This window comes from Oncorhynchus mykiss, chromosome 19 (genome assembly GCF_057628025.1).
Source record: "Oncorhynchus mykiss isolate SJ-2025 chromosome 19, ASM5762802v1, whole genome shotgun sequence".
NCBI lineage: Eukaryota > Metazoa > Chordata > Actinopteri > Salmoniformes > Salmonidae > Oncorhynchus > Oncorhynchus mykiss.
Genome location: NC_143040.1, coordinates 28,979,540 through 29,006,895, shown reverse-complemented (window position 1 = coordinate 29,006,895; position 27,356 = coordinate 28,979,540). Strand labels below are relative to the sequence as shown.

General features: G+C 42.7%; 1 protein-coding gene across 3 annotated transcripts in view; it reads right to left on the bottom strand.

Annotated features, from left to right (window-relative positions):
• LOC110497517 (catenin alpha-2) overlaps window positions 1-27,356 on the bottom strand; it is a 652,111-nt gene that overhangs the window by 517,155 nt on the left and 107,600 nt on the right. For all 3 annotated transcript variants that reach the window (XM_036954442.2, XM_090210736.1, XM_036954443.2), the window contains exon 3: window positions 13,305-13,500. In XM_036954442.2, coding sequence (XP_036810337.1) covers window positions 13,305-13,500 — 196 coding nt within the window. The remainder of the gene's footprint in view (window positions 1-13,304; window positions 13,501-27,356) is intronic.

Here is a 27,356-nt window from a genome sequence, read left to right as displayed (position 1 = left end):
GCAGTGGATTTCAAACATAGATTAAACCGCAAAGACCAGGGAGGTTTTCCAATGCCTCGCAAAGAAGGGCACCTATTGGTAGCAGGCATTGGATATCCATTTGAGCATGGTGAAGTTATTCATTACAATTTGGATGGTGTATCAATACACCCAGTCACTGTAAAGATACGGGTGTCCTTCCTAACTCAATTACCGGAGAGGAGGGAAACTGCTCAGGCTAATGGTGACTTTGCAACAGTTAATGGCTGTCATAGGAGAAAATTGAGGATGGGATCAACAACATTGTAGTTACTCCACAATACTAACCTAATTGACAGAGTGAAAAGCAGGAAGCCTGTACAGAATGTAAATATTCCAAAACATGCATCCTGTTTGCAACAAGGCATTAGGCATTAAGGTGAAACTGCAACAAATGTGGCAAAGAAAATAACTTTATGGCCTGAATACACAGCTTTATGTTCGGGGCAAATCCAACCCAACACATCCCTGAGTACCTCTCTTCAAGTATGGTGGTGGCTGCATCATGTTATGGGTATGCTTGAGTTTTTTTAATTATGGTTGTTTTGACTGAGAGCATTTGATGAAATGCACGCAGCATCACAACTTGAGATCTCTGAAACATTCTATGAGTAGCAGCGCATTTATGAGCGCATCCGATACAGATTAGGGGAGACAGGGGGCTATTCCGGGGATATAGGCTACTGAATATAACCTATTCAGTTCGAGTGGCTATTGCGCATCCTCCCGCATGCTGTTGGAAGACAAATGCAAAAGTAATATGAGGATTGGGACACACAAGTGATACTTCATAATAATCACAAATGGATTTAACAGTTTCGCGAGCATTTTTTTGTCAAATAAACAACTGACTTGCATGGACACGTGGTTTTGTTTTGGAATTTGAGTTTGTTTGGCATTTTGCAATGTGCTTCTAACTATTGACTCAGGGGGTTGACTACTTATCGAATTAAGATATATTAGTGTTTCATTTTTCGTCAATTTTGTCTTGTGACAATTAAATCAATTTTAATTAATATCACTTTGTAACAACAAAATGTTGAAAAATGAAAAGGGGTACGAATACTTTCTGTATTCCCATGTGCATGTATCTACACCAGATTTTACGTGTTGTATTGCACATGCTTAGCATTAAGTGCAGACTTCCTAGCCTGAACTTCTCTCCGTGTGTGTAGTGTGTCGCAATCTTAATCTACATCACATCAACGCGGTAGGAAACCGGGGAACCATTTGGTTTCTCCCTGAGTGGTGGAGGTGAGCTGAAAAGATCCCTGTTTGAGCCCTGTGGTGGTGGTTGCATAGCAGTAACCTCCTCCTGCATGGCCCACACCACCACAGGTGCTGGTGACGTATCCCAGGAAACCATGTGGAATCCATAGAGAGAACAGAGAGCAGAGGAGAAGGAGTTGTGTTTATGTGTTTCCCTTTATCACACTTTATCTGTACATCGTATATGTCTACCTTGGATAACAAGTATTCAGTATGACAGTTAAAATGCAAACCATCTTGGTTCATGTAAGGGAAAGCCATAGTATAGTCCTAGAGTGAGTGCAGTTATTTCTGCTGGCACTAGTGGTATATCCCGCAGTGGCTCCCATGTAAACCCCAGTCTGTGGATCAAGAGAGGTAATTAGGAGTCACCTCAGACTGGCCTGATCCTAGATCTGTTTGTGCTGCCTTGCCAACTCTAATTGTCATTGTGACACCAGCACAAACAGATATGGGAACAGTCTAACCTCAGACAGAGCCGAGCTTGTCTCACTAGGGAATGCTCTCTCTGTCTGAGGCCTTCTCATTCATAAACCACAGACTGATTACATTGACTGCCTCTCCTTAAAGCCCAAGGGGGGGCATCAGTGGCTTATGTCACCTGATAAAAAGTACAGATAAATCCATAGATCATACACAGAGAAGCAAGCACACACACACACACACACACACACACACACAAACACTTTTAAGTGAGTCATCATAACCGGTGACGAGGCAGTGTGTATGTGTGTGTGTACGTGTGTATGTGAGTGTACGTGTGTGCGTGTGTGACAGTGACAGTTTGGTGGGCTTAGTGAATCCCCGCAGTCTGAAATCAGCTTCCATAATTTAATCAGGAGGAGATGAGAGGCGATAGAGGAGACGATTGGACGATAGGACTCAGAGGGTTATAGACAAGATTATAGGTTTGATGGGGGCTCGAGCTGCACACTGTTAAAATAACCTTCAGCTTAAAGGCTTTATTGGCAAGGACGTCTCTTTCCACACAGTACTCCTGCTGGCTCCTGTTCCATTTGCCAGTCGGAATCCTCCATAAAAACAGAGTGAGAACATTAACCATCTTTTCACTTTTACTCCAGACGCAAAACAAATAAAATGCCACTATGATCTTCAGGCAGTGTGAACCTAAAACGGGTGAACTGGAAGTGGGCTTTCAGTTTAAAAGCTCCACGTATGGTAGTTCTTGACACTGTTCCTCGTGACTATATAACTTCAAAAGACACAAACAAACGTACATTCAAAGTAGTGGTTGATCCTTCAATAAAGGACTGTTACTGTCATGAATTAGTCATCGAATAGAGAATCAGACACCATTTACGACTCTAATCTCCTAAAATAGTGCCCTGTCAGTGTCAGCAATATCCTCTCTCACTGTCCGCATCCCAAATGGCACTCCATCCCCTTTATAGTGCACTACTTTTCACTCGGGCACATTTGGGACGCATACACCCTGCTGTAGTCTATACCTTATAATGGGACATGATGTGATGTGGATTGTAGAGATTTCTGTTCCCCCCCACTGGGGTGTGACTGGGTCTGCTGTCCTGTCCTATAGCACATGGTCAGATAGCTAGTTCTTCCTAGTCTCATTGGCAGCCAGGGATTCAGTCTGATTGATTTGTTTCCTCACGAGGAGAGAGCTTTCCCATTAACAGTGAAAGGTCAAGTGTGAACACACACATACATATTCAAGGCACCCACAGGCACACATACAGTTGACATTTTCTCATTAACAAACTATAGTTTTGGCAAGTCGGTTAGGACATCTACTTCGTGCATGACACAAGTAATTTTTCCAACAATTGTTTACAGACAGATTATTTCACTTATAATTCACTGTATCACAATTCCAGTGGGTCAGAAGTGTACATACACTTAGTTGACTGTGCCTTTAAACAGCTTGGAAAATTCCCGAAAATTATGTCATGGCTTTAGAAGCTTCTGATAGGCTAATTGACATACTTTCAGTCAATTGGAGGTGTACCTGTGGATGTATTTCAAGGCCTACCTTCAAACTCAGTGGCTCTTTGCTTGACATCATGGGAAAATCAAAATAAATCAGCCAAGACCTCAGAAAATAAATTGATGACCTCCACAAGTCTGCTTCATCCTTGGGAGCAATTTCCAAACGCCTGAAGGTACCACATTCATCTGTACAAACAATAGTACGCAAGTATAAACACCATGGAACCACGCAGCCGTCATACCGTTCAGGAAGGAGACGTGTTCTGTCTCCTAGAGATGATCGTACTTTGGTGCGAAAAGTGCAAATCAATCCAAGAACAACAGCAAAGGAACTTGTGAAGATGCTGGAGGAAACAGGCACAAAAGTATCTATATCCACAGTAAAACGAGTCCTATATCGACACAACCTGAAAGGCCGCTTAGCTAGGAAGAAGCCACTGCTCCAAAACCGCCATAAAAAAGCCAGACTACGGTTTGCAACTGCACATGGGGACAAAGATCGTACTTTTTGGTCTGATGAAACAAAAATAGAAATGTTTGGCCATAATGACCATCGTTATGTTTGGAGGAAAATTGGGGAGGCTTGCAAGCCGAAGATCACCATCCCAACCGTGAAGCATGGGGGTGGCAGCATCATGTTGTGGGGGAGCTTTGCTGTAGGGGGGACTGGTGCACTTCACAAAATAGATGGCATCATGAGGAATTAAAATTATGTGGATATATTGAAGCAACATCTCAAGACATCAGTCAGGAAGATAAAGCTTGGTCGCAAATGGGACTTCCAAATGGACAATGACCCCAAGCATACTTCCAAAGTTGTGGCAAAATGGCCCAAGGACAACAAAGTCAAGGTATTGGAGTGGCCATCACAAAGTGCTGACCTCAATCCTATAGAAAATTTGTGGGCAGAACTGAAAAAGTGTGTGCGAGCAAGGAGGCCTACAAACCTGACTCAGTTACACCAGCTCTGTCAGGAGGAATGGGCCAAAATTCACCCAACTTATTGTGGGAAGCTTGTGGAAGGCAACCCGAAATGTTTGACTCAAGTTAAACAATTTAAAGGCAATGCTACCAAATACTAATTGAGTGTATGTAAACTTCTGACCCACTGGGAATGTGATGAAAGAAATAAAAGCTGAAATAAATAATTCTCTCTATTATTCTGACATTTCACAGTCTTAAAATAAAGTGGTGAACCTAACTGATGTAAGACAGGGATTTTTTTACTGGGAATAAATGTCAGGATTTGTGAAAAACTGAGTTTAAATGTATTTGGCTAAGGTGTATGTAAACGTACGACTTTCAACTGTACAGTGCAATGCAAAAGTATTCAGATCCCTTAGATTTCTTCACATTTTATTGTTACAAAATGTTATTAAAATGTATTTCATTGTCATTTGATGTCAACAAAGTTGTGTGAGTCTTATTGAGTAAGTCTATAAGAGATTTGCACATCTGGATTGTGAAATATTTGCCTGTTATTATTTACAAAATTCTTCAAGCTCTGTCAAGATGTTAGGGATCAGAAATGGCAGAAATGTTCAAGTCTTGCCATAGATTTTCAAGAACATTTAAGTCAAAACTGTATCTTGGCCACTCAGGAACATTCACCGTCTTCTTGGTATGCAACTCCAGTGTAGATTTGGCCTTGAGTTGTTGGTTGCTGCTGAAAGGTGAATTCCACTCCCCGTCTCTGGTGTAAAGAAAACAAGCAGATTTAGCTTCAGCCTGTTTTACACCAGCGACTGGGAGAGCCTGTGCTTAGCTCTATTCCATTTTTTCATCCTACAAAACTCACTAGTCCTTGCCGATGACAAGTATACCCATAACATGATGCAGCCACCACCATGCTTGAAAATATTAAGAGTTTTACTCAGTGATGTGTTGTGTTGGATTTGCCCCAAACATAAGGATTTGCATTTAGGCCAGAAAGTGTATTCATTTGCTGTGTTTTACTTGCAGTATTTCTTTAATGCCAAGACGCATGTTTGGGAATATGTTTTGCAGTCTTCTTTTTACTCTGTCATTCAGATCATTATTGTGAAGTCACTGCAATGTTGTTGATCCATACTCAGATTTCTCCCATCACAGCCATTGACCTCTGTTACTGTTTTAAAATCACGAATGGCCTCATGGTAACATCCCTGAGCAGTTTCAATCGGACAACTGTAACTTTTGATGTGTCTGGGTGGTTTAATACATAAACCACATCTTAATTATAAACTTGGACATGCTTTATAGAGATATCCAATGTCTGATTTGTTATTGTTTCCAATCTACCAATCACTCTCCTTCTTTATGAGGCTTTCGAAAAGCTCCCTGGTCTTTGTAGTTGACAATCTTCCACTTTGACATTACAGAGTATTTTCTATCCATTTGAATCCCACTTTGTAACACAATAAAATGGGAAGAAATCCACACACACACACACACACATACATGCATACACACAAATGCACACGCAAACACACACCCACTCACTAACACGTTAAACACACACTCACACACATGTGGGACACACACACACACACGTGGGACACCCACACACACTCATTCACATGTTAAACACATAAAGACACACACACAGCCCGCTCTCTAAGGCTCGTCTGTCCACTCCCTCTTTCTCCATGTCAGTGTTCCTTCAATTCCAGTTCTCTCATTCACACTCTTTCTCCCTCACCCATGGCTTAACAAGGGCACAAGTGGAAACTTTGATCAAAGCTCAGTGAGGAATTGCACGGCCATGTGTGCCACTGATCCATTTCATGGATCTGGAATGGCTCCGCGCCAACAGTGTCAAGTCTGTCTGCAGTGCACACTATGAAATGTGAGGAAACTGTAGAGGTGAGAGCCGGATGGATGATGAATGTGTGTGCAACAGCTGCCGGTGGTAAGCCACCACTTCTCTTTCTGCTGATCTGAGTATTGAACATGCAGTACAATCCAATTCCAAACGGAGGAAAACATCACCTTCGAGCCAGGGCTCATTGAACTCCATTCAGCCGTTGAAGGGGACTTGACTTGCAGGCAGGAAAACAACTATAAGTGACTTTATAGGTGGCATTTGCCATCCTGAAAAGAAACGTTCCCAAGACGATAGATAACAGAGCACTATTTGATGAGGCGTAGTGATACACGTTGGAGATCGGCGAGGGTTGTATTGGGCCCACAGGCTTTCGGCGTGACCGGTTTACAAATGATGGAATCACGGCCCTTCCACAAGCCTCTACAGCCTATATGGTGTTCCGACACTGCTACCGCCCACGGACAATCAAAGCATTAATGTCGCGCGACTGTGAAGTAAACATCTCAGGATCGTTGCATTCTCCAAAACCAGGGCCAGGGCCCGAGCTTAATGGGTATCAATCAGAGGAAAGTACGACTCTTTCCCTCTCTTACACAAGTGCACACACGTCTCCTTCTGCTTCTAATCCATCAGGAGAGAGAGGGAACGTCTGATCGCCCCATTACTCTGACCCGCCGAGCGCTTAACCACTGGGAAATGAGATTTTGGGATATCGGAAAGCCAAACGACAGTCCACGCTCGGTAAAACGTTCCCCAAAACTTTAGTGTGATTTAGAGGGTTTGAGTCTGCATATGATGAGTCATTGTACTTAAATTCCAAACACTTTAAAGTAAACCAAACACCAAAACAAAGCAATACAGTATTTCCTTGGATAGAAAAGTCAGCAGTCATGCTAGGCTTGGGTAAGTTTGTGTTAAGGTTTTCTTCCGGTGAAAGAGAGGAGGACCAAAATGCAGCGTGGTTATTATTAAACATCTTTAATAAAGATGATAACGAACAATACAAAAACACTAAATGTAATGTGAAAAACCAAACCAGCCCTATCTGGTGCAAACAAACACAGAGACAGGAACAATCACCCACAAAACACTCAAAGAATATGGCTGCCTAAATATGGTTCCCAATCAGAGACAACGATAAACACCTGCCTCTGATTGAGAACTACTCTAGGCAACCATAGACTTTCCTAGACAACTCCACTAACCACAATCCCATAACCTACAAAAAAACCCTAGACAAAACACACCACATAAATAACCCATGTCACACCCTGGCCTGACCAAAATAATAAAGAAAACACAAAATACTAAGACCAGGGCGTGACAGTTTGTAATGGGGCCAAGGATGTGTGTGTAAAATGGTTGGTCGGCAATAGAGGCAAGGCTACAACGACGGTAGTGCATTTCCTGTATATTTCCTGCTTATTCACTCCTGATTTCAAAAATAATTCAACAGGAATTTCTGGAAAGCCTGTGAATTTTGAGAAAGTTGTATGTATAGAATCTGATTTGCATAGAACGGAGAGGGTTCCGACTAGACCGGCTTGGACAAATCCAGCACCACCCAAATGAGACGCAGGGGGAGGCGATAGAGTGTGCAAGAGCAAATGAAAAATATGTTGTTTTCACCTCTGGGCTTCAAACACACTTTCAAATAACTCATATTTACTCTTTGCTGTTTACTGTCTTTTGAAGGGCAGGGGAGGAAAATGCCACTTCGTTTCAAGGGCACCAGACCAAACCATTAATTTGTGAACATTTTGGATTGGATGTTATTGGGTCTGGCCAGGGCAAAGTGTTGAGCCAATTAAACCAATTAAGACGTTTCCCAAATGGCACCCTATTCCCTATATAGTGCACTATTTTTGACCAGGGACTGAACTGGGTTCCATTTGGGAAGCATCCTCTATCTTCTTGAAGGTCAAATTATACAGCAGTTTGGAGTATTTTATATAGGGACATAAAACTAAAACTGCGGTGGCACATGTTTCAGCTGAAGGGGCTAAGCCCCTTTTGCCCCCTTGTTTAGCCGGGCCTGCAAGCAGAGCTGTTTTTATCAAGACACAGATATTCTGTGCTTCTTCATTTGGTGCATAGGCAGATATCGACAGCTTGGCTACATTGTAACCGCGGAGCGGCCATGGTGTGCTTGCATATGGGGCTCAGCCATGACTGTCACTTTTGTAACTGAATGAAAACGTTTGATCAATGTGATTTAACCGATTGAAGATGAGAAAATATATGGCAAAAATGCAGAATAGTGTAAAATGCCTGTAAACCGCTTGGTGGGGGGATTATTTCACAGATTTAATTTTGTAGTATTAGGCCTACTGATTCATTTCACAGATTTAATTATGTAATATTAGGCCTACTGATTCATTTCACAGATATAATTATGTAATATTAAGCCTACTGATTCATTTCACAGATTTAATTATGTAATATTAGGCCTACTGATTCATTTCACAGATTTAATTATGTAATATTAGGCCTACTGATTCATTTCACAGATTTAATTATGTAATATTAGGCCTACTGATTCATTTCACAGATTTAATTATGTAATATTAGGCCTACTGATTCATTTCACAGATTTAATTATGTAATATTAGACCTACTGATTCCTTTCATAGATTTAATTATGTAATATTAGGCCTAATGATTAATTTCACAGATTTAATCATGTAATATTAGGCCTACTATTTCTCACTATCTACTTGCAAGCTCAATTGAGCAGTACATTTCAAACACAGGTTCTACCACAAAGACCAGGGAGGTTTTCCAATGCCTCGCAAAGAGGTAGATGGGGCATCCATTAAAAAGCAGACATTGAATAACCCTTTAAGCATGGTGAAGTTATTAATTCGATTTTGGATGGTGTATTAATAGACCCAGTCACTACAAAGATACAGGCGTTCTTCCCAACTCAGTTGCTGGAGTGCAAGGAAACCGTTCAGGGATTACACCATGATGCCAATGGTGACTTTAAAACAGTTACAGAGTATAATGGCTGTGACTACAACATTGTTGTTACTCCTCAATACGAACCTAAATGACAGAGTGAAAAGAAAGAAGCCTGAACAGAATACAAATATTCCAATACATGCATCCTGTTTGCAACAAGGCAATAAAGTTAAACAGCAAAAAATGTAATCGTTAACAACAGGGGAGTTTTTCAGAATAAAAAATAAACGGAATGTAGATAAGTACAGGCAAAATCATAGAGGAAAACCTGGTTCAGTCTGCTTTCCACCAGACACTGGGAGATGAATTCACCTTACAGCAGGACAATAACCTAAAACACAACGGAAAATCTACACAGGAATTGCTTACCAAGAAGACACTGAATGTTCCTGAGTCGCCGAGTTAGAGATGTTGCTTAAATCTACTTGCAAATCTATCGCAAGACCTGAAAATGGTTTTCTAGCAATGATCAACAACTAATTTGACAGAGCTCAAAGAATTTTGAAAAGAATAACGGGCAAATCAAATCAAATCCAATTTTATTTGTCACACACACCGAATACAACACGTGTAGGTAGACCTTACAGCTTCCAAGCCCTTAACCAACAATGCAGTAAAACATTTAAAATAACAGTAACAGAGCAGCAGTAAAATAACAATAGCGAGGCTATAATTGTCTGATTAGGATAGAGAACACTTTAACATTTCCGAAACTGTCAAAAATATTGTCTGTGAGTATAACAGAACTGATATTGCAGGCGAAAACTTGAGGAAAATCCAATCCGGAACAGGCTTCTATTTTGAAAGATCCATGTTCCATAGCCTGCCTTTGCTCCATTTAAAGGAATATCAACCAGATTCCTTTTCATATGGCTTCCCCATAGTGTGAACAGTCTTTAGACATAGTTTCAGGCTTGTATTTTGAAAAATTAGCGAGAAAGATCACATCGCGTCATTGTATGGCTGGGTGCCAGCAGCGTTTTGCATGCGCAACAGCTTGGAGCAGCCATTTTCACTCTCTCTCCTATTGAAGAAGCTACAGTCCCGGTTGATATATTATCGATTATATATTGTAAAAACAACCTAAGGATTGATTATAAAAAACGTTTGACATGTTTCTACGAACATTACGGATACTATTTGGAATTTTCGTCTGCGATGTCGTGACCGCTCGAGCCTGTGGATTTCTGAACATAACGCGCCAACCAAATGGAGGTATTTTGGATATAAAAATAATCTTTATGGAACAAAAGGAACATTTATTGTGTAACTGGGAGTCTCGTGAGTGCAAACATCCGAAGATCATCAAAGGTAAGCAATTTAATTTATTGCTTTTCTGACCAATCTACTTGGCTGCTAGCTGTTTGTAATATTTTTGTCTACTGAGAGAGATGTCCTTACATAAACGCTTGGTATGCTTTCGCCGAAAAGCTTTATTGAAATCTGACACGCCAGGTGGATTAACAACAAGCTAAGCTGTGTTTTGCTATATTGCACTTGTGAATTCATGAAAACTAAATATTTTGAGTAATTTAATTTGAATTTGGCGCTGTGCAATTCAGCGGTGGTTGACGAAAATGATCCCGCTAACGGGATGGGTGCATCCAGAAGTTAAAGTGGCAGCTCTACCCTTTAGCTCAGTGCGGATGTTGCCTGTAATCCATGGCTTCTGTTTGGGGTATGTGTGTACAGTCACTGTGGGGATGACGTCATCAATGCACTTATTGATGAAGCCAGTGACTATGTGAGGTACTCCTCAATGCCATTGGATGAATCCCGGAACATATACCAGTCTCTGAGGGCAAAACAGTCCTGTAGTTTAGCATCTGCTTCATCTGACCACTTTTTTATTGACCGAGTCACCGGTGCTTCCTGCTTTAGTTTTGCTTGCTAATGTTGCATAATCTAGGTGTGATAAGCTCTTAGAGACTTACCCAGAAAAATTCACAGCTGTAATCGCTGTCAAAGGTGATTCTAAAAAGTATTGACTCCAGGGTGTGAATACATATGTAAATTAGATACTTCTGTATATCATTTTCAATACATTTGCAAAGATTACATAATGAGGTATTGTGTGTAGATGGGGAGAGAAAAATATATATTTAATTCATTTTGAATTCAGGCTGTAACACAGTAAACTGTGGAATAAGTCAAGGGGTATGAATACTTTCTGAAGGCACTGTAACATTGGACCAGAGTTTCCGTTAGCCCGGTAATTGCCAGCTTTTGGCCGATAAAATGTATTAAAAGCAGCTAAATAAAATTGCCCAGGGCTGCACATCATACAGTATATCCGGATTTCAACGCTTCAGCATCATTCTCTCACTCCTTGCCCACTGCCTAACATGCACCCTGCTGAGGAGAGAGTGAGAGAGGAGCCTTGGGCCACTGTTTGTGAAGATGGAGGCCTTTTTCATCATAGTAAAACGAAAGTTAAAGAGTATGCCCATAGTAAAACGCCTACAAGGGGAATGTCCTCCACATAAACAAGTTTCAATATTGTAGTGGACAAAGATGTGAAAAATGTTGGCACGGCCAATAGCAACTCGCTATTCAGGTAGGATGCAATTTTGAAAAAAATAAATTGTAATAAAATTTATAATATTTTATTTTTTCATTGTTATTACAGTATACCATTGTTATTATTGTTGGTGCATTTAGTGCTCAAATCTCTGACAGCTGAACCGTGAGGTGGACAATTATTATTTTAGGAAAGTAAAAACGTATAAAACAATAGGCTACAGTGTGTAATTCTACACATCAAAACACAAGGAAGAGTGGTTTTGTAATGTGTTTGGTTATAGGGCTGTTTTTAAGGACTAGTAAATGTGTCTCATTTAGACAATATCCCTTGTTTATTGATGCCGATGGCTGCGTGGGTGGACGACCTCATGGGTTACACACCCAACGCATATTTTTTAGTGCAGGGTACTGGGCGGGGGGCGGCTATTGGGGACTATTTAACGATGGTCTGCTCCAATAGAAGAGGGGGATAGTGCCAACTTCCTGAAGAAGGGCCCCCTGTCAAATGTAATGACAGTAAATAACTGAGTTATGGAAAAACCTGACAGGTATTCAAATGGAAAATGATATGTCTGCTTGGGTCCAGTGAGCCCTAAACGATGAAATTAAAGAATGCAAAAACTGTACTCTGAAGCAGATAGCCTGCTGTAAAATAGTACACTTACGCTATTCTGTACTGACATTTTATTCAGCAAGGGAATCTAGCCTAATTCATTTCCAAGTTAAAAACATATCACAAGACTGATAAGCAGGGTCTGAGTTCAAACACAACACCTTCTCCTCCACAGCTTGATAGCTACCGCGGTAAATTGCCTACGATGATTGCTAAGTGTATGCTTGAAGAGTGACGCAATTTGCCTGACTCCAGACATTGTTTGTTGGGATTGAAGTGAGGAAAAGAAGGAAGGGAATTTTCATGCAGAGAAAGAGAGAGACAGAGAGGGAGAGAGACAGAGAGAGAGAGAGAGAGAGAGAGAGAGAGAGAGAGAGAGAGACAGAGAGAGAGAGAGAGAGAGAGAGAGAGAGACAGAGAGAGAGAGAGAGAGAGAGAGAGAGAGAGAGAGAGAGAGAGAGAGAGAGAGAGAGAGAGAGAGAGAGAGAGAGAGAGAGAGAGACAGAGAGAGAGAGAGAGAGAGAGAGAGATCGCTACCGATGCTAGGTGCTTTTTCATTGAGGGCCCCTGCTGGGACCCACCTGGGCAAGAGGCTTAGAAATACACCAGAGTCAGACTAAGCTTTCAGACTCCACACAACGCTGAGGGTTTTAACATGGGGCTAGGGTATGCGAGCGTGTGTGGAAGCGAGACAGTTAGAGCATGATAAAGCCAGGTTTACAGACGGACAAGGTGACTTAAAGCTCAGAGAGAGAAAATATCATTCAAAAGTAGGACTCTTTTTGTGTTTGAAGGAAATAAAAGTACATACATGGGGGAATATTCAAGCTGGGATACTCCCTTTAGTTCTCCAAGTTCTTCTGAAACATAAATGGGAAGAGCTCCAAAGGGGGTGGAAGGATGCAGGCGCCTTTCAAGCTCCTAATACATAATGTTACAGCAGTTTCGGATGGGAACCAGAATACACACTGGGCTCTGGAGAGCTTGCTGTCACATTCCATGGACTGTATGCACCAGAAGAGTACAAGTATGGTGTCCCTGTGAGTACATTGGGCTCTCTTCATCTTGTCGTCCCATTTAATGGATTCATATATCTCTAAACACAAGAGTACAACATGGTATGGTGTCCCAGTGCAGACATACCTTGCTTGCGGACGTCCTCCACGGCGAGAATGAGCTCCTCCTTGAGATCGTGGCTGTTCTTGGCGATCTGCTCGCCCTTCTCCAGGAAGTTCTGAGTGGCCTGCTCCACGGACAGGGCCAGCACGTGGGCCTTCTTGGAGCGCCCCTTTTTCTTACTGCTGGGCCCTTTGTTGCTGGTGTTCACCAGGGTGGTCACCTGACGGACGGAGAGGGAGAGGTTAGGACGGGTACTGATGCTGTTATGTAGGACGAACAAAACTTGGTTCTTTATAAAAAAATGGCTACAACTTGGTTCTTTGTTATCAGCTACAACTCTGACCTCCTCACGTTCGTGAGCTGGCATAACCACACATTTTATCCAAGGTACGTACGGTGGCTCCCGTAGCCCACGGTAAGTCAAAAGGAACAAAACAACAGATGCCCGAAAGGGTCGAGGGACTGAAAACGGTATGGATAACTAATGCTTGTGTTAACGTTACACAGCGCTCTTGTACAGCAGCTGCTAGTTCATTGACCTGTGGGATAAGCTGCTGATTGATCCACCAATTGAAAAGCACGACACGTCTTACACAGTAATCTAAGCAGACCATATAAAGGAGGAGGACACATCGAAGGCTCTCCTGGAGCAAGAAACGTTGAAAGACGTCTCGTACAGTTTGAATGCATTTCATCGCCTTTCCATCCAGCTAAAACACGTCGTCATGAGCATTTCAGGAGGCACGCCGTCACAAGGCATTGACAAAGTGTGCTAGAGTGTGCCCGGAAAGGTGACATGCCTTCAAAAAAACGGAGACTCCTGTGTCTTTGAGCAGCATGACAATTAAATGATGTTCCCCTTGTTCCCTGCTACAGTGTGTAGGGGACATTTAAGGATGCACACAAATAATCCCAGCATGTTAGAAGGGTGATAAAACAGCCCAATTGTGTGAGCGATAAAAAGTCATATCGTTAAGTAATAAAATGAGTCCCAAATGTCACCCCGTCGTCCCTATACGACTGGAACGCACTGCACAAATCACTGAAGCTGGAGACTCATATCTCCCTCGCTAGCTTTAAGCACCAGCTGTCAGAGCAGCTCAGGGATCACTGCACCTGTACATAGCTCATCTGTAAATAGCCCATCTATCTGCCTACCTCATCCCCATAGGGTTATTTATTTTATTTGTTTAGCTCCTTTGCACCCCAGTATCTCTACTTGCACACTCATCTTCTGCACATCTATCACTCCAGTGTTTAATAGCTATATTGTAATTATTTCGTCACCATGGCCTATTTATTGCCTTTACCTCCCTTATCCTACCTCATTTGCACACATTGTATATAGACTTGTTCTATTGTATTATTGACTGTATGTTTGTTTATCCCATGTGTAACTCTGTGTTGTTGTTTTTGTTGCACTGCTTTGCTTTATCTTGGCCAGGTCGCAGTTGTAAATGAGAACTTTTTCTCAACTAGCCTACCTGGTTAAATAAAGGTGAAATATATATATATATATATATATATATATATATATATATATATGTATATATATATATATATATATATATATATACAGTGCCTTGCGAAAGTATTCGGCCCCCTTGAACTTTGCGACCTTTTGCCACATTTCAGGCTTCAAACATAAAGATATAAAACTGTATTTTTTGGTGAAGAATCAACAACAAGTGGGACACAATCATGAAGTGGAACGACATTTATTGGATATTTCAAACTTTTTGAACAAATCAAAAACTGAAAAATTGGGCGTGCAAAATTATTCAGCCCCTTTACTTTCAGTGCAGCAAACTCTCTCCAGAAGTTCAGTGAGGATCTCTGAATGATCCAATGTTGACCTAAATGACTAATGATGATAAATACAATCCACCTGTGTGTAATCAAGTCTCTGTATAACTGCACCTGCACTGTGATAGTCTAAGAGGTCCGTCAAAAGCGCAGAGAGCATCATGAAGAACAAGGAACACACCAGGCAGGTCCGAGATACTGTTGTGAAGAAGTTTAAAGCCGGATTTGGATACAAAAAGATTTCCCAAGCTTTAAACATCCCAAGGAGCACTGTGCTAGCGATAATATTGAAATGGAAGGAGTATCAGACCACTGCAAATCTACCAAGACCTGGCCATCCCTCTAAACTTTCAGCTCATACAAGGAGAAGACTGATCAGAGATGCAGCCAAGAGGCCCATGATCACTCTGGATGAACTGCAGAGATCTACAGCTGAGGTGGGAGACTCTGTCCATAGGACAACAATCAGTCGTATATTGCACAAATCTGGCCTTTATGGAAGACTGGCAAGAAGAAAGCCATTTCTTAAAGATATCCATAAAAAGTGTAATTTAAAGTTTACCACAAGCCACCTGGGAGACACACCAAACATGCGGAAGAAGGTGCTCTGGTCAGATGAAACCAAAATTGAACTTTTTGGCAACAATGCAAAACGTTATGTTTGGCGTAAAAGCAACACAGCTCATCACCCTGAACACACCATGCCCACTGTCAAACATGGTGGTGGCAGCATCATTGTTTGGGCCTGCTTTTCTTCAGCAGGGACAGGGAAGATGGTTAAAATTGATGGGAAGATGGATGGAGCCAAATACATGACCATTCTGGAAGAAAACCTGATGGAGTCTGCTAAAGACCTGAGACTGGGACGGAGATTTGTCTTCCAACAAGACAATGATCCAAAACATAAAGCAAAATCTACAATGGAATGGTTCAAAAATAAACATATCCAGGTGTTAGAATGGCCAAGTCAAAGTCCAGACCTGAATCCAATCGAGAATCTGTGGAAAGAACTGAAAACTGCTGTTCACAAATCCTCTCCATCCAACCTCACTGAGCTCGAGCTGTTTTGCAAGGAGGAATGGGAAAAAATTTCAGTCTCTCGATGTGCAAAACTGATAGAGACATACCCCAAGCGACAGCTGTAATCGCAGCAAAAGGTGGTGCTACAAAGTATTAACTTAAGGGGGCTGAATAATTTTGCACGCCCAATTTTTCAGTTTTTGATTTGTTAAAAAAGTTTGAAATATCCAATAAATGTCGTTCCACTTCATGATTGTGTCCCACTTGTTGTTGATTCTTCACAAAAAATTACAGTTTTATATCTTTATGTTTGAAGCCTGAAATGTGGAAAAAGGTCGCAAAGTTCAAGGGGGCCGAATACTTTCGCAAGGCACTGTATATATATATATTTTAAATATCTAGTGCTCTACTTTGACCTGTTTGGTAAAAACGAAAAACTTATTGGACAGATTCAGGCAGTACCTCTCTGTTCTTGTGAAACTGTGTAGCCAATTAGAAACACCAAACTTGGTTGTAATGGTTCCCCAACATCATTGGATGTTGGTTCTCAAACTGCTACTCTACCAGTAAAGCCTGTTCGGAGTGAGACACAGAGTATTCAACTGAAAAGGCATCCTGAAGCACTAAACGTGCCCAGCTGAAGCACTAGAGGGTGAGGAAGTGAGCCATTTCCTAGTAAATGTGCTGCCGTCTGGGGCCTGCTTTGCCAAAACCTGCTTGCGGTTAAATCGAGGAGCAGGACTGCAAATCAAATTGGACCCTCAGGTTTGGCTCCAGGCAAGCATGAGGAGCACGTACAAGCGTTCATTCGAGTCAACGCTACCACAAGTCCACTGAGAGGGGTTGTGGGGGTGTTTCTAGCTTCCGGGTTCTGCCTTTTTGGTTTCGGTAATGGAGCCACGTCGCACAATTACCGCGCCGAAATGGAGGCGAAATGAGCTGAGCTTCCCAGACAGGGCGAGAGACAAGCTAACAGCCATCCAAGGAAACAGCTGTTGGGTCTCCCTACGCGTCAGCTAGCTCCTCATTCGCTCTGAGAGTGTAGTGGGGCTCGCTGTGGTTAAGCTGGGCCTGGCTTTGCCTCAGGACAACACTGCATATCATTTTCAGCTGCCAAATACTAGGAGTAAATTGAAACACAAAAAAAATGCTAAGAGACATGCTTTCAGGTTGGATTCATGCACCGCAAACAAATTAGGGAAACTAGGTCTCGAAACAGCCCGCATTTCAGCAATGAAGCCGCTGCTTTCAGTCTGTCATTGAAATGCTGAAGTTAGAGTCCTACAGGCCAAGTTAACCTTTTACCAGTTTGATAGGATGGAACTGGAGAAATTAAACAACACTTACATGTATGGTGTGGATGCAATAACTGACCGTCCATGAGATCAAAATGATCCCAGAATGCCCCTTTGCCCCTGAAGTTAGAAGCCTACAGGCCAGTTCACTTTTTACCCGTTTGAAGACAAAGTCTGGCAGACAAAGTAACAAGCAGGAATTATCAGCCTCTTAATAAGTCCTAAAGTGAGCCATTTACTCGAAGACAATTATTAAAAAATTATTAGAGTAATTTTACTCTAAAAGTAATTTAGACAGTATTTGACGAGCATGAGGCTACATTTAAAATCAGCCAGCGCGGCGCAGAGGAAAGCCAACCCGAGCAAACCCCGGGACTCCGAAGAGAGCCTCAGCCGACATGATTCATTATTGGCTCCCTGCAAATGATTCATTAAGCTCCATTAAAGGAGTCTGGGTAAATCCGTTGCCTGTTGAGAAATGGAGTCAAAGCAGAACACAAATGGCCCTTGTGGGGGCGGCCTCGGTCTCTCTCTCTGCCAGTGTTATTGAGGCAGGAAGTATTCAGAATGGAGTCCAGTCGGGGTAGAAGGGAGGTACAGATAGAGGGAACAGGCAAGACTCTACCGTCATTCATATTTTAGAGGTGTCTGTCACTTCCTGTCAACTGGGTGGGGACACAAGCACGCAGGGGGCGCACGCACGTGCACACACACACACACACACATACACATACTTATACACACACTACTGATCATTGCATCCTATGTGGACGTTATTGTGTTTCCTATGTGTATCATCATCATTCAGCTTTATTCATCAAGGTGAGTAACTGAAAGCAAACTCTCATGTCATCTGTACTGAATGATCTGATTGCTTCTTGATCCCGTCATGGTACTTTCATTAGGCCTATTGTTATGTCCTGCTCTGTTTGTGAATACAATACAAACTGACAGCCAGATGGAGTTGGTTCATTATGTAGTAAGCAACATATTTCTGTTTCAAGACATGCTGCTTAGAATTGAATATTTTATTGCTACTTACAGTATGTTTTTTTTTTTTTTTTTACAAATCGCTAGGATCCGTATCTCAATACTTAGGTCACTTTTTCAAAACTCGTCCCACAGTGAGCATCATTTTTCATTGCTTTGGCACAAAATGCTTTCAAATTGCTACATCTTTCAAATTTCATGAATTCTTTTCTCACTCAGACGCAACCACCACCAAAACTCTATGTACCCTACAGGCCAATTTGCACATGTTTACATGCTCTTTTTTCAGAACTGTTAAACTTAAGTTCAAAACCTAACATAACACAAAATTGAATAAGACAGCAATTGTCTACATTTCTACAGTAATACAGCATTGAAATACATTACAAATCTAAAAAATGAAATACTATCAAAACAATTAGACAGCTGATTCCCATTGTAGCTGAAACACCTACCCAGGTCAAAATCAAATCAAATCAAATCAAATTGTATTTGTCACATACACATGGTTAGCAGATGTTAATGTGAGTGTAGCGAAATGCTTGTGCTTCTAGTTCCGGCAATGCAGTAATAACCAACAAGTAATCTAGCTAACAATTCCAAAACTACTACCTTATAGACACAAGTGTAAGGGGATAAAGAATATGTACATAAAGATAGATGAATGAGTGATGGTACAGAGCGGCATAGGCAAGATACAGTAGATGGTATTGAGTGCAGTATATACATATGAGATGAGTATGTAAACAAAGTGGCATAGTTAAAGTGGCTAGTGATACATGTATTACATAAGGATGCAGTAGATGATATAGAGTACAGTATATACGTATACATATGAGATGAATAATGTAGGGTATGTAAACATTATATTAGGTAGCATAGTTTAAAGTGACTAGTGATATATTTTACATCATTTCCCATCAATTCCCATTATTAAAGTGGCTGGAGTTGAGTCAGTGTGTTGGCAGCAGCCACTCAATGTTAGTGGTGGCTGTTTAACAGTCTGATGGCCTTGAGATACAAGCTGTTTTTCAGTCTCTCGGTCCCAGCTTTGATGCACCTGTACTGACCTCGCCTTCTGGATGATAGCGGGGTGAACAGGCAGTGGCTCGGGTGGTTGTTGTCCTTGATGATCTTTATGGCCTTCCTGTGACATCGGGTGGTGTAGGTGTCCTGGAGGGCAGGTAGTTTGACCCCCGGTGATGCGTTGTGCAGACCTCACTAGTCCAGTACCCAGTTGCACAGGGCGGGGTCGAGACCCAGGGTCTCGAGCTTGGTGACGAGCTTGGAGGGCACTATGGTGTTAAATGCCGAGCTGTAGTCGATGAACAGCATTCTCACATAGGTATTCCTCTTGTCCAGATGGGTTAGGGCAGTGTGCAGTGTGGTTGAGATTGCATCGTCTGTGGACCTATTTGGGCGGTAAGCAAATTGGAGTGGGTCTAGGGTGTCAGGTAGGGTGGAGGTGATATGGTCCTTGACTAGTCTCTCAAAGCACTTCATGATGACGGAAGTGAGTGCTACGGGGCGGTAGTCGTTTAGCTCAGTTACCTTATTGGGAACAGGAACAATGGTGGCCCTCTTGAAGCATGTGGGAACAACAGACTGGGATAGGGATTGATTGAATATGTCCGTAAACACACCAGCCAGCTGGTCTGCGCTTGCTCTGAGGGCGCGGCTGGGGATGCCGTCTGGGCCTGCAGCCTTGCGAGGGTTGACACGTTTAAATGTTTTCCTCACGTCGGCTGCAGTGAAGGAGAGTCCGCATGTTTTAGTTGCGGGCCGTGTCAGTGGCACTGTATTGTCCTCAAAGCGGGCAAAAAAGTTATTTAGTCTGCCTGGGAGCAAGACATCCTGGTCCGTGACGGTGCTGGTTTTCTTTTTGTAATCCGTGATTGACTGTAGACCCTGACACATACCTCTTGTGCCTGAGCCGTTGAATTGAGATTCTACTTTGTCTCTATACTGACGCTTAGCTTGTTTGATTGCCTTGCGGAGGGAATAGTTACACTGTTTGTATTCGGTCATGTTTCCAGTCACCTTGCCCTGATTAAAAGCAGTGTTTCGCGCTTTCAGTTTCACGCGAATGCTGCCATCAATCCACGGTTTCTGGTTTGGGAATGTTTTAATTGTTGCTATGGGAACGACATCTTCAACGCACGTTCTAATGAACTCGCACACCGAATCAGCATATTCGTCAATGTTGTCGTCTGACGCAATACGGAACATATCCCAGTCCACGTGATGGAAGCAGTCTTGGAGTGTGTGTGGAATCAGATTGGTCGGACCAGCGTTGAACAGCGCGGGAGCTTCTTGTTTTAGTTGCTGTCTGTAGGCAGGGATCAACAAAATGGAGTCATGGTCAGCTTTTCCGAAAGGAGGGCGGGGCAGGGCCCTATATGCGTCGCGGAAGTTGGAATAGCAATGATCCAAGGTTTTTCCAGCCCTGGTTGCGCAATCGATATGCTGATACAATTTAGGGATTCTTGTTTTCAGATTAGCCTTGTTAAAATCCCCGGCTACAATGAATGCAGCCTCCGGATAAATGGATTCCAGTTTGCAAAGAGTCAAATAAAGTTTGTTCAGGGCCATCGATGTATCTGCTTCGGGGGGAATATATATGGCTGTGATTATAATTGAAGAGAATTCCCTTGGTAGATAATGCGGTCTACATTTGATTGTGAGGAATTCTAAATCAGGTGAACAGAAGGACTTGAGTTCCTGTATGTTGTTTTGGCCACACCACGTCACGTTAACCATAAAGCATACGCCCCCGCCCCTCTTCTTACCAGAAAGATGTTTGTTTCTGTCGGCGCGATGCGTGGAGAAACCAGCTGGCTGCACCGTCTCCGATAGCGTCTCTCCAGTGAGGCATGTTTCCGTGAAGCAAAGAACGTTACAGTCTCTGATGTCCCTCTGGAATGCTACCCTTGCTCGGATTTCATCAACCTTGTTGTCAAGAGACTGGACATTGGCGAGGAGAATGCTAGGGAGTGGTGCACGATGTGCCCGTCTCCGGAGTCTGACCAGAAGACCGCTTCGTTTTCCCCTTTTTCAAAGTCGCTTTTTGGGGTCGCCGGCTGGGATCCATTCCGTTGTCCTGAGTGAAAGGCAGAACACAGGATCCGCTTCGCGAAAGTCATATTCTTGGTCGTACTGATGGTGAGTTGACGCTGATCTTATATTCAGTAGTTCTTCTCGACTGTATGTAATGAAACCTAAGATGACCTGGGGTACCAATGTAAGAAATAACACGTAAAATAAACAAAAAACTGCATAGTTTCCTAGGAACGCGAAGCGAGGCGGCCATCTCTGTCGGCGCCGGAAGTATATAGTCTTTCAATTGCATTACCGTCTATACAAACGGGGACATCTTAGGAATAATGATGTACTGTGATGTAAACATCGACCCAGCCGGAGAGAGAGAAGCGGCTGACAGAGGATAGAAGAGTGGCTGGGAGAGGGAGAGGAGTACGTACGCGTGGTGGAAGAAGACTGAGAGGAAGATCAAGAGCTGTAGTCTCAGGTGAGATTAGGGCCACTATAATTGATCGTGTAATAAATCATGAGCTATCGATGAGAGAGGCTGGTCTGAGAGTGCAGCCAAATCTACAACAGTGGCATCTATTGTGAGACATTTTTGGCAAAACAATAGGATGTGGGTAGGATAGGATGTGGTAGGATGTGCATTCTGCAAGGGCATCTGACTGAACCGCACATTACAGAAGAAAATTGAGCAAAGCCTCCGAAACCCACTTGTGTGTAATCGTTTTTGTATTTCTGCTTAGGACCCAACGGTTACATCCCACAGGCGGGAGAGGTACGATTTTCACTGCTGTGCAGGACACTGCAATCGTTAAATGATCAACAGAAACAATGGCCTAAACTCACAGAGATTCGGGACAGAGTGGTTTGCAGCCTATCCCAGGATGGTGTCACTTTTCCTCCCACCTTACTCTCCATTCCTCAACCCCATAGAGGAATTGTTTTCCTCATGGAGGTGGAAGGTTTATGAACATGATCAAAAATGTCCCTCCTGGACGTAATGAATGCTGGATGCCTGGACATATCTGCAGGAGATTGCCAGGGGTGGACCAGGCGAAAATATTATTTCCTAGGTGTATTGCCCAAGATGACATAAGATGTGATGTGGATGAGAACCTGTGGCCAGATGCAGAAGACAGGGTTGACTAGCGTTGCTACTGTATCTGCATTGGTAGATGGTGTATATACAAATGATTGTATTTTGGAATCACTCAATGCCAAAAAATGGCATAAAACATATTGAAGCATATTGAATCATGTCTGATTCATTCCTGTAACATATACTGATGTGAATTCTAAACAGTAGAGAGGTGTCATTCTTGTTTTGTAAAGACATTTTACAAACAGAAAACATTGTGTAGTGCGACCGTTTTTTAGGTCATTGTTTTAAGATTGACAAAGTGTGCTTGTTGGATGACAACCTTTGCTAGTGTTATGGAAGAAAGAGTTGATTTGAGACATGTATGAAGTGTTTTGGTAGTTTTAGTGCGTTTCGGATGTGAAATGAACTGCCGTGCCAAGCTGAAAGTTGGTTAGGAGAACTGTGTGAAGAGTTTTGAAAAAGTGACTTAAGTATGGAGAAATGTGTCCTAGCAATTGTAAAAAACTGTAAATGTATCGTAGAGCACTGGGGAGATGTCTCAGATGACAGCAGGAGCAGTTCTACCCTGTCATTACAGACAACGGCACACACACACACTCACAAGTACACACACACACTCTCACAAAGTCGCGCGCATGCACGCACGCACGCACACACACACACACACACACACACACACACACACACACACACACACACACACACACACACACACACACACACACACACACACACACACCTAACAGAATGACTCAGTGTGTGACTGAAGTAGTACCCTGCCATTGTCTGTGGGGAACACGTTGCAGTGTAAATGATGAAAGGAACACAGTGAACTCCGGAGGGGGTACCGAACCAAAGAACCTAACATCAGTCAAGAACCTAATGCACACACACACACACACACACACACACACACACACACACACACAGAATTTACAATAACATCAATCACACACACACACATAACCTGTATAGTCAGCCCCGGCGAGGCTCACTTAGCAAGAGAATGGCGAGCGTCAACAAGACAAATACACAGTGAAGGTTTGTGAGGGAAGCTACAGTATTTTAAGAGAGCGAGTAGCATCTTTATCTAAAAGTACAGATGTAGGATCTTATTTTGACCTGTATTGTCGCAGCAATATAATTCTGCAGCAACAGGACTTGACCGTTTAGTCCATAAATGTTGCTTGATCGGTGGTTAGGCTATTAGCTGGTCAAAACGAGGGCGACATGAATCGTGGAACACTGTTAAGAGTTCTTTCACTCGCTAACGTGCATTGGTCAAAACTGAAGTCACATTGTCAAAACTCTCCACAGTCAGCGAAACAGAAGTGTATGTGGACCAAACTGTGAATCGTTATTTCATTGATTTCACACAAAATACATACAATATCTTTGCAGGACGTTTCCAAAACTGTTAAAAACACATTCAAAACAGAATGATGGCAAATGTCGTGCATTTCTACAGTAACCGTATTGAAACATATAGAAAATCTCAGCAGAATATTTAATCATTCCAAACACAGCTGATTGCAATTTCAGCTGAAAGCCTACCCAAGTGTCCTGTTTCCAGTCTCGTTGCCAAACAGACAAAAGAGGACGGCTTCGGAATGATTTAGTTTGGAAACATGGATCAAGGAAGGCAGGTTGGTGGGGAAAGAAGAGTGGCAGGGAGAGGGAGACAGGTTGGTGGGGAAAGAAGAGTGGCAGGGAGAGGGAGACAGGTTGGTGGGGAAAGAAGAGTGGCAGGGAGAGGGAGACAGGTTGGTGGGGAAAGAAGAGTGGCAGGGAGAGGGAGACAGGTTGGTGGGGAAAGCAGAGTGGCAGGGAGAGGGAGACAGGTTGGTGGGGATAGAAGAGTGGCAGGGAGAGGGAGACAGGTTGGTGGGGAAAGAAGAGTGGCAGGGGGAGGGAGACAGGTTGGTGGGGAAAGAAGAGTGGCAGGGAGAGGGAGACAGGTTGGTGGGGAAAGACGAGTGCAGGGAGAGGGAGACAGGTTGGTGGGGATAGAAGAGTGGCAGGGAGAGGGAGACAGGTTGGTGGGGAAAGAAGAGTGGCAGGGAGAGGGAGACAGGTTGGTGGGGAAAGAAGAGTGGCAGGGAGAGGGAGACAGGTTGGTGGGGAAAGAAGAGTGGCAGGGAGAGGGAGACAGGTTGGTGGGGAAAGAAGAGTGGCAGGGAGAGGGAGACAGGTTGGTGGGGAAAGAAGAGTGTCAGGGAGAGGGAGACAGGTTGGTGGGGAAAGAAGAGTGGCAGGGAGAGGGAGACAGGTTGGTGGGGAAAGAAGAGTGGCAGGGAGAGGGAGACAGGTTGGTGGCGAAAGAAGAGTGGCAGCGGGAAATTGTCATTGTTGACATGGTCATTGTCCTTAGCGGATTCCGACTTCCATTGTTGACATGGTCATTGTCCTTAGCGGATTCCGACTTCCATTGTTGACATGGTCATTGTCCTTAGCGGATTCCGACTTCCGTTGTTGACATTGTCATTGTCCTTAGCGGATTCCGACTTCCATTGTTGACATGGTCATTGGCAACAACGCAATAAAACTGCGGGAAGTTCGGGACAGAGTGCTGGCAGACAATATCACGTTTGGGAATGTGACTATGGTCAGCACAACGACAATGGCCAGAGTCCCAGAGAAACATCAAATAAGGAGGAAGCAGTTGTACCCTTTGGGAGAAACGGTGAACGTGTGAAAGAACTCCGGTATCAATATGTCCAGGTAAGATGTCTGTTCAATAACCAAACAGGCTACATACACAGCTAGGGATAATGTAAAGTACTGTAAAACCAGGCAAACTGCACACACATTCATCTTTGTGGATGAAGCTGAATTCAACCTGGCAAAAACACGCCGCAGGGGAAGAAATGTGATTGGACAGAGAGCAACCGTGGATGTCCCAGGCCAGAGAGGAGCTAACATCACCATGTCTGCAGCACTTTCCAATGATGGTTTGCTGCTACACAAACCACTCATTGGCCCATAAAATACAAAGGCTAATTTATTTTCCGGATGACCTGCATAATCGACTTGTGCCAGCGGAGGAGAGAGGGGCAATAAACTCCCCTACCGTTGTTGTTGTGTGGGATAATGTGGCATTCCACCACTCTGCTGCAGTCACAGACTGGTTTGCTGCACATCCCAGGATGTCAGTACTATTCCTGCCTCCATTACTCCCCCTTCCTACACCCAATAGAGGAGTTTTTCTCTGCGTGGAGGTGGAATGTTTATGACCTTACTGGATGCCATGAATGCGGGATGTGGAGACGCTTCTCCTGAAGACTTCCAGGGTTGAATTAGACATTCCACAAGATACTTTCCAAGATGCATCGCTAGAGAAGACATCAGATGTGATGTTGATGAGAGCCTGTAGCCAAATGCACCAGAGGGAGAACTAGAATCCTCACAGTACTGTACAATATGAGTGTTATATTATACATGTTGATGAGAACTAGAACCCTCACAGTACTGTACAATATGAGTGTTATATTATACATGTTGATGAGAACTAGAATCCTCACAGTACTGTACAATATGAGTGTTATATTATACATGTTGATGAGAACTAGAACCCTCACAGTACTGTACAGTATGAGTGATTATACTATACATGTTGATGAGAACTAGAACCCTCACAGTACTGTACAGTATGAGTGATTATACTATACATGTTGATGAGAACTAGAACCCTCACAGTACTGTACAATATGAGTGTTATATTATACATGTTGATGAGAACTAGAATCCTCACAGTACTGTACAATATGAGTGTTATATTATACATGTTGATGAGAACTAGAACCCTCACAGTACTGTACAGTATGAGTGATTATACTATACATGTTGATGAGAACTAGAACCCTCACAGTACTGTACAGTATGAGTGATTATACTATACATGTTGATGACAACTAGAACCCTCACAGTACTGTACAGTATGAGTGATTATACTATACATGTTGATGAGAACTAGAACCCTCACAGTACTGTACAGTATGAGTGTTATACTATACATGTTGATGAGAACTAGAACCCTCACAGTACTGTACAGTATGAGTGATTATACTATACATGTTGATGAGAACTAGAACCCTCACAGTACTGTACAGTATGAGTGTTATACTATACATGTTGATGAGAACTAGAACCCTCACAGTACTGTACAGTATGAGTGATTATACTATACATGTTGATGAGAACTAGAACCCTCACAGTACTGTACAGTATGAGTGATTATACTATACATGTTGATGAGAACTAGAACCCTCACAGTACTGTACAGTATGAGTGATTATATTATACATGTTGATGAGAACTAGAACCCTCACAGTACTGTACAGTATGAGTGATTATACTATACATGTTGATGAGAACTAGAACCCTCACAGTACTGTACAGTATGAGTGTTATACTATACATGTTGATGAGAACTAGAACCCTCACAGTACTGTACAGTATGAGTGATTATACTATACATGTTGATGAGAACTAGAACCCTCACAGTACTGTACAGTATGAGTGTTATACTATACATGTTGATGAGAACTAGAACCCTCACAGTACTGTACAGTATGAGTGATTATACTATACATGTTGATGAGAACTAGAACCCTCACAGTACTGTACAGTATGAGTGTTATACTATACATGTTGATGAGAACTAGAACCCTCACAGTACTGTACAGTATGAGTGATTATACTATACATGTTGATGAGAACTAGAACCCTCACAGTACTGTACAGTATGAGTGTTATACTATACATGTTGATGAGAACTAGAACCCTCACAGTACTGTACAGTATGAGTGATTATACTAT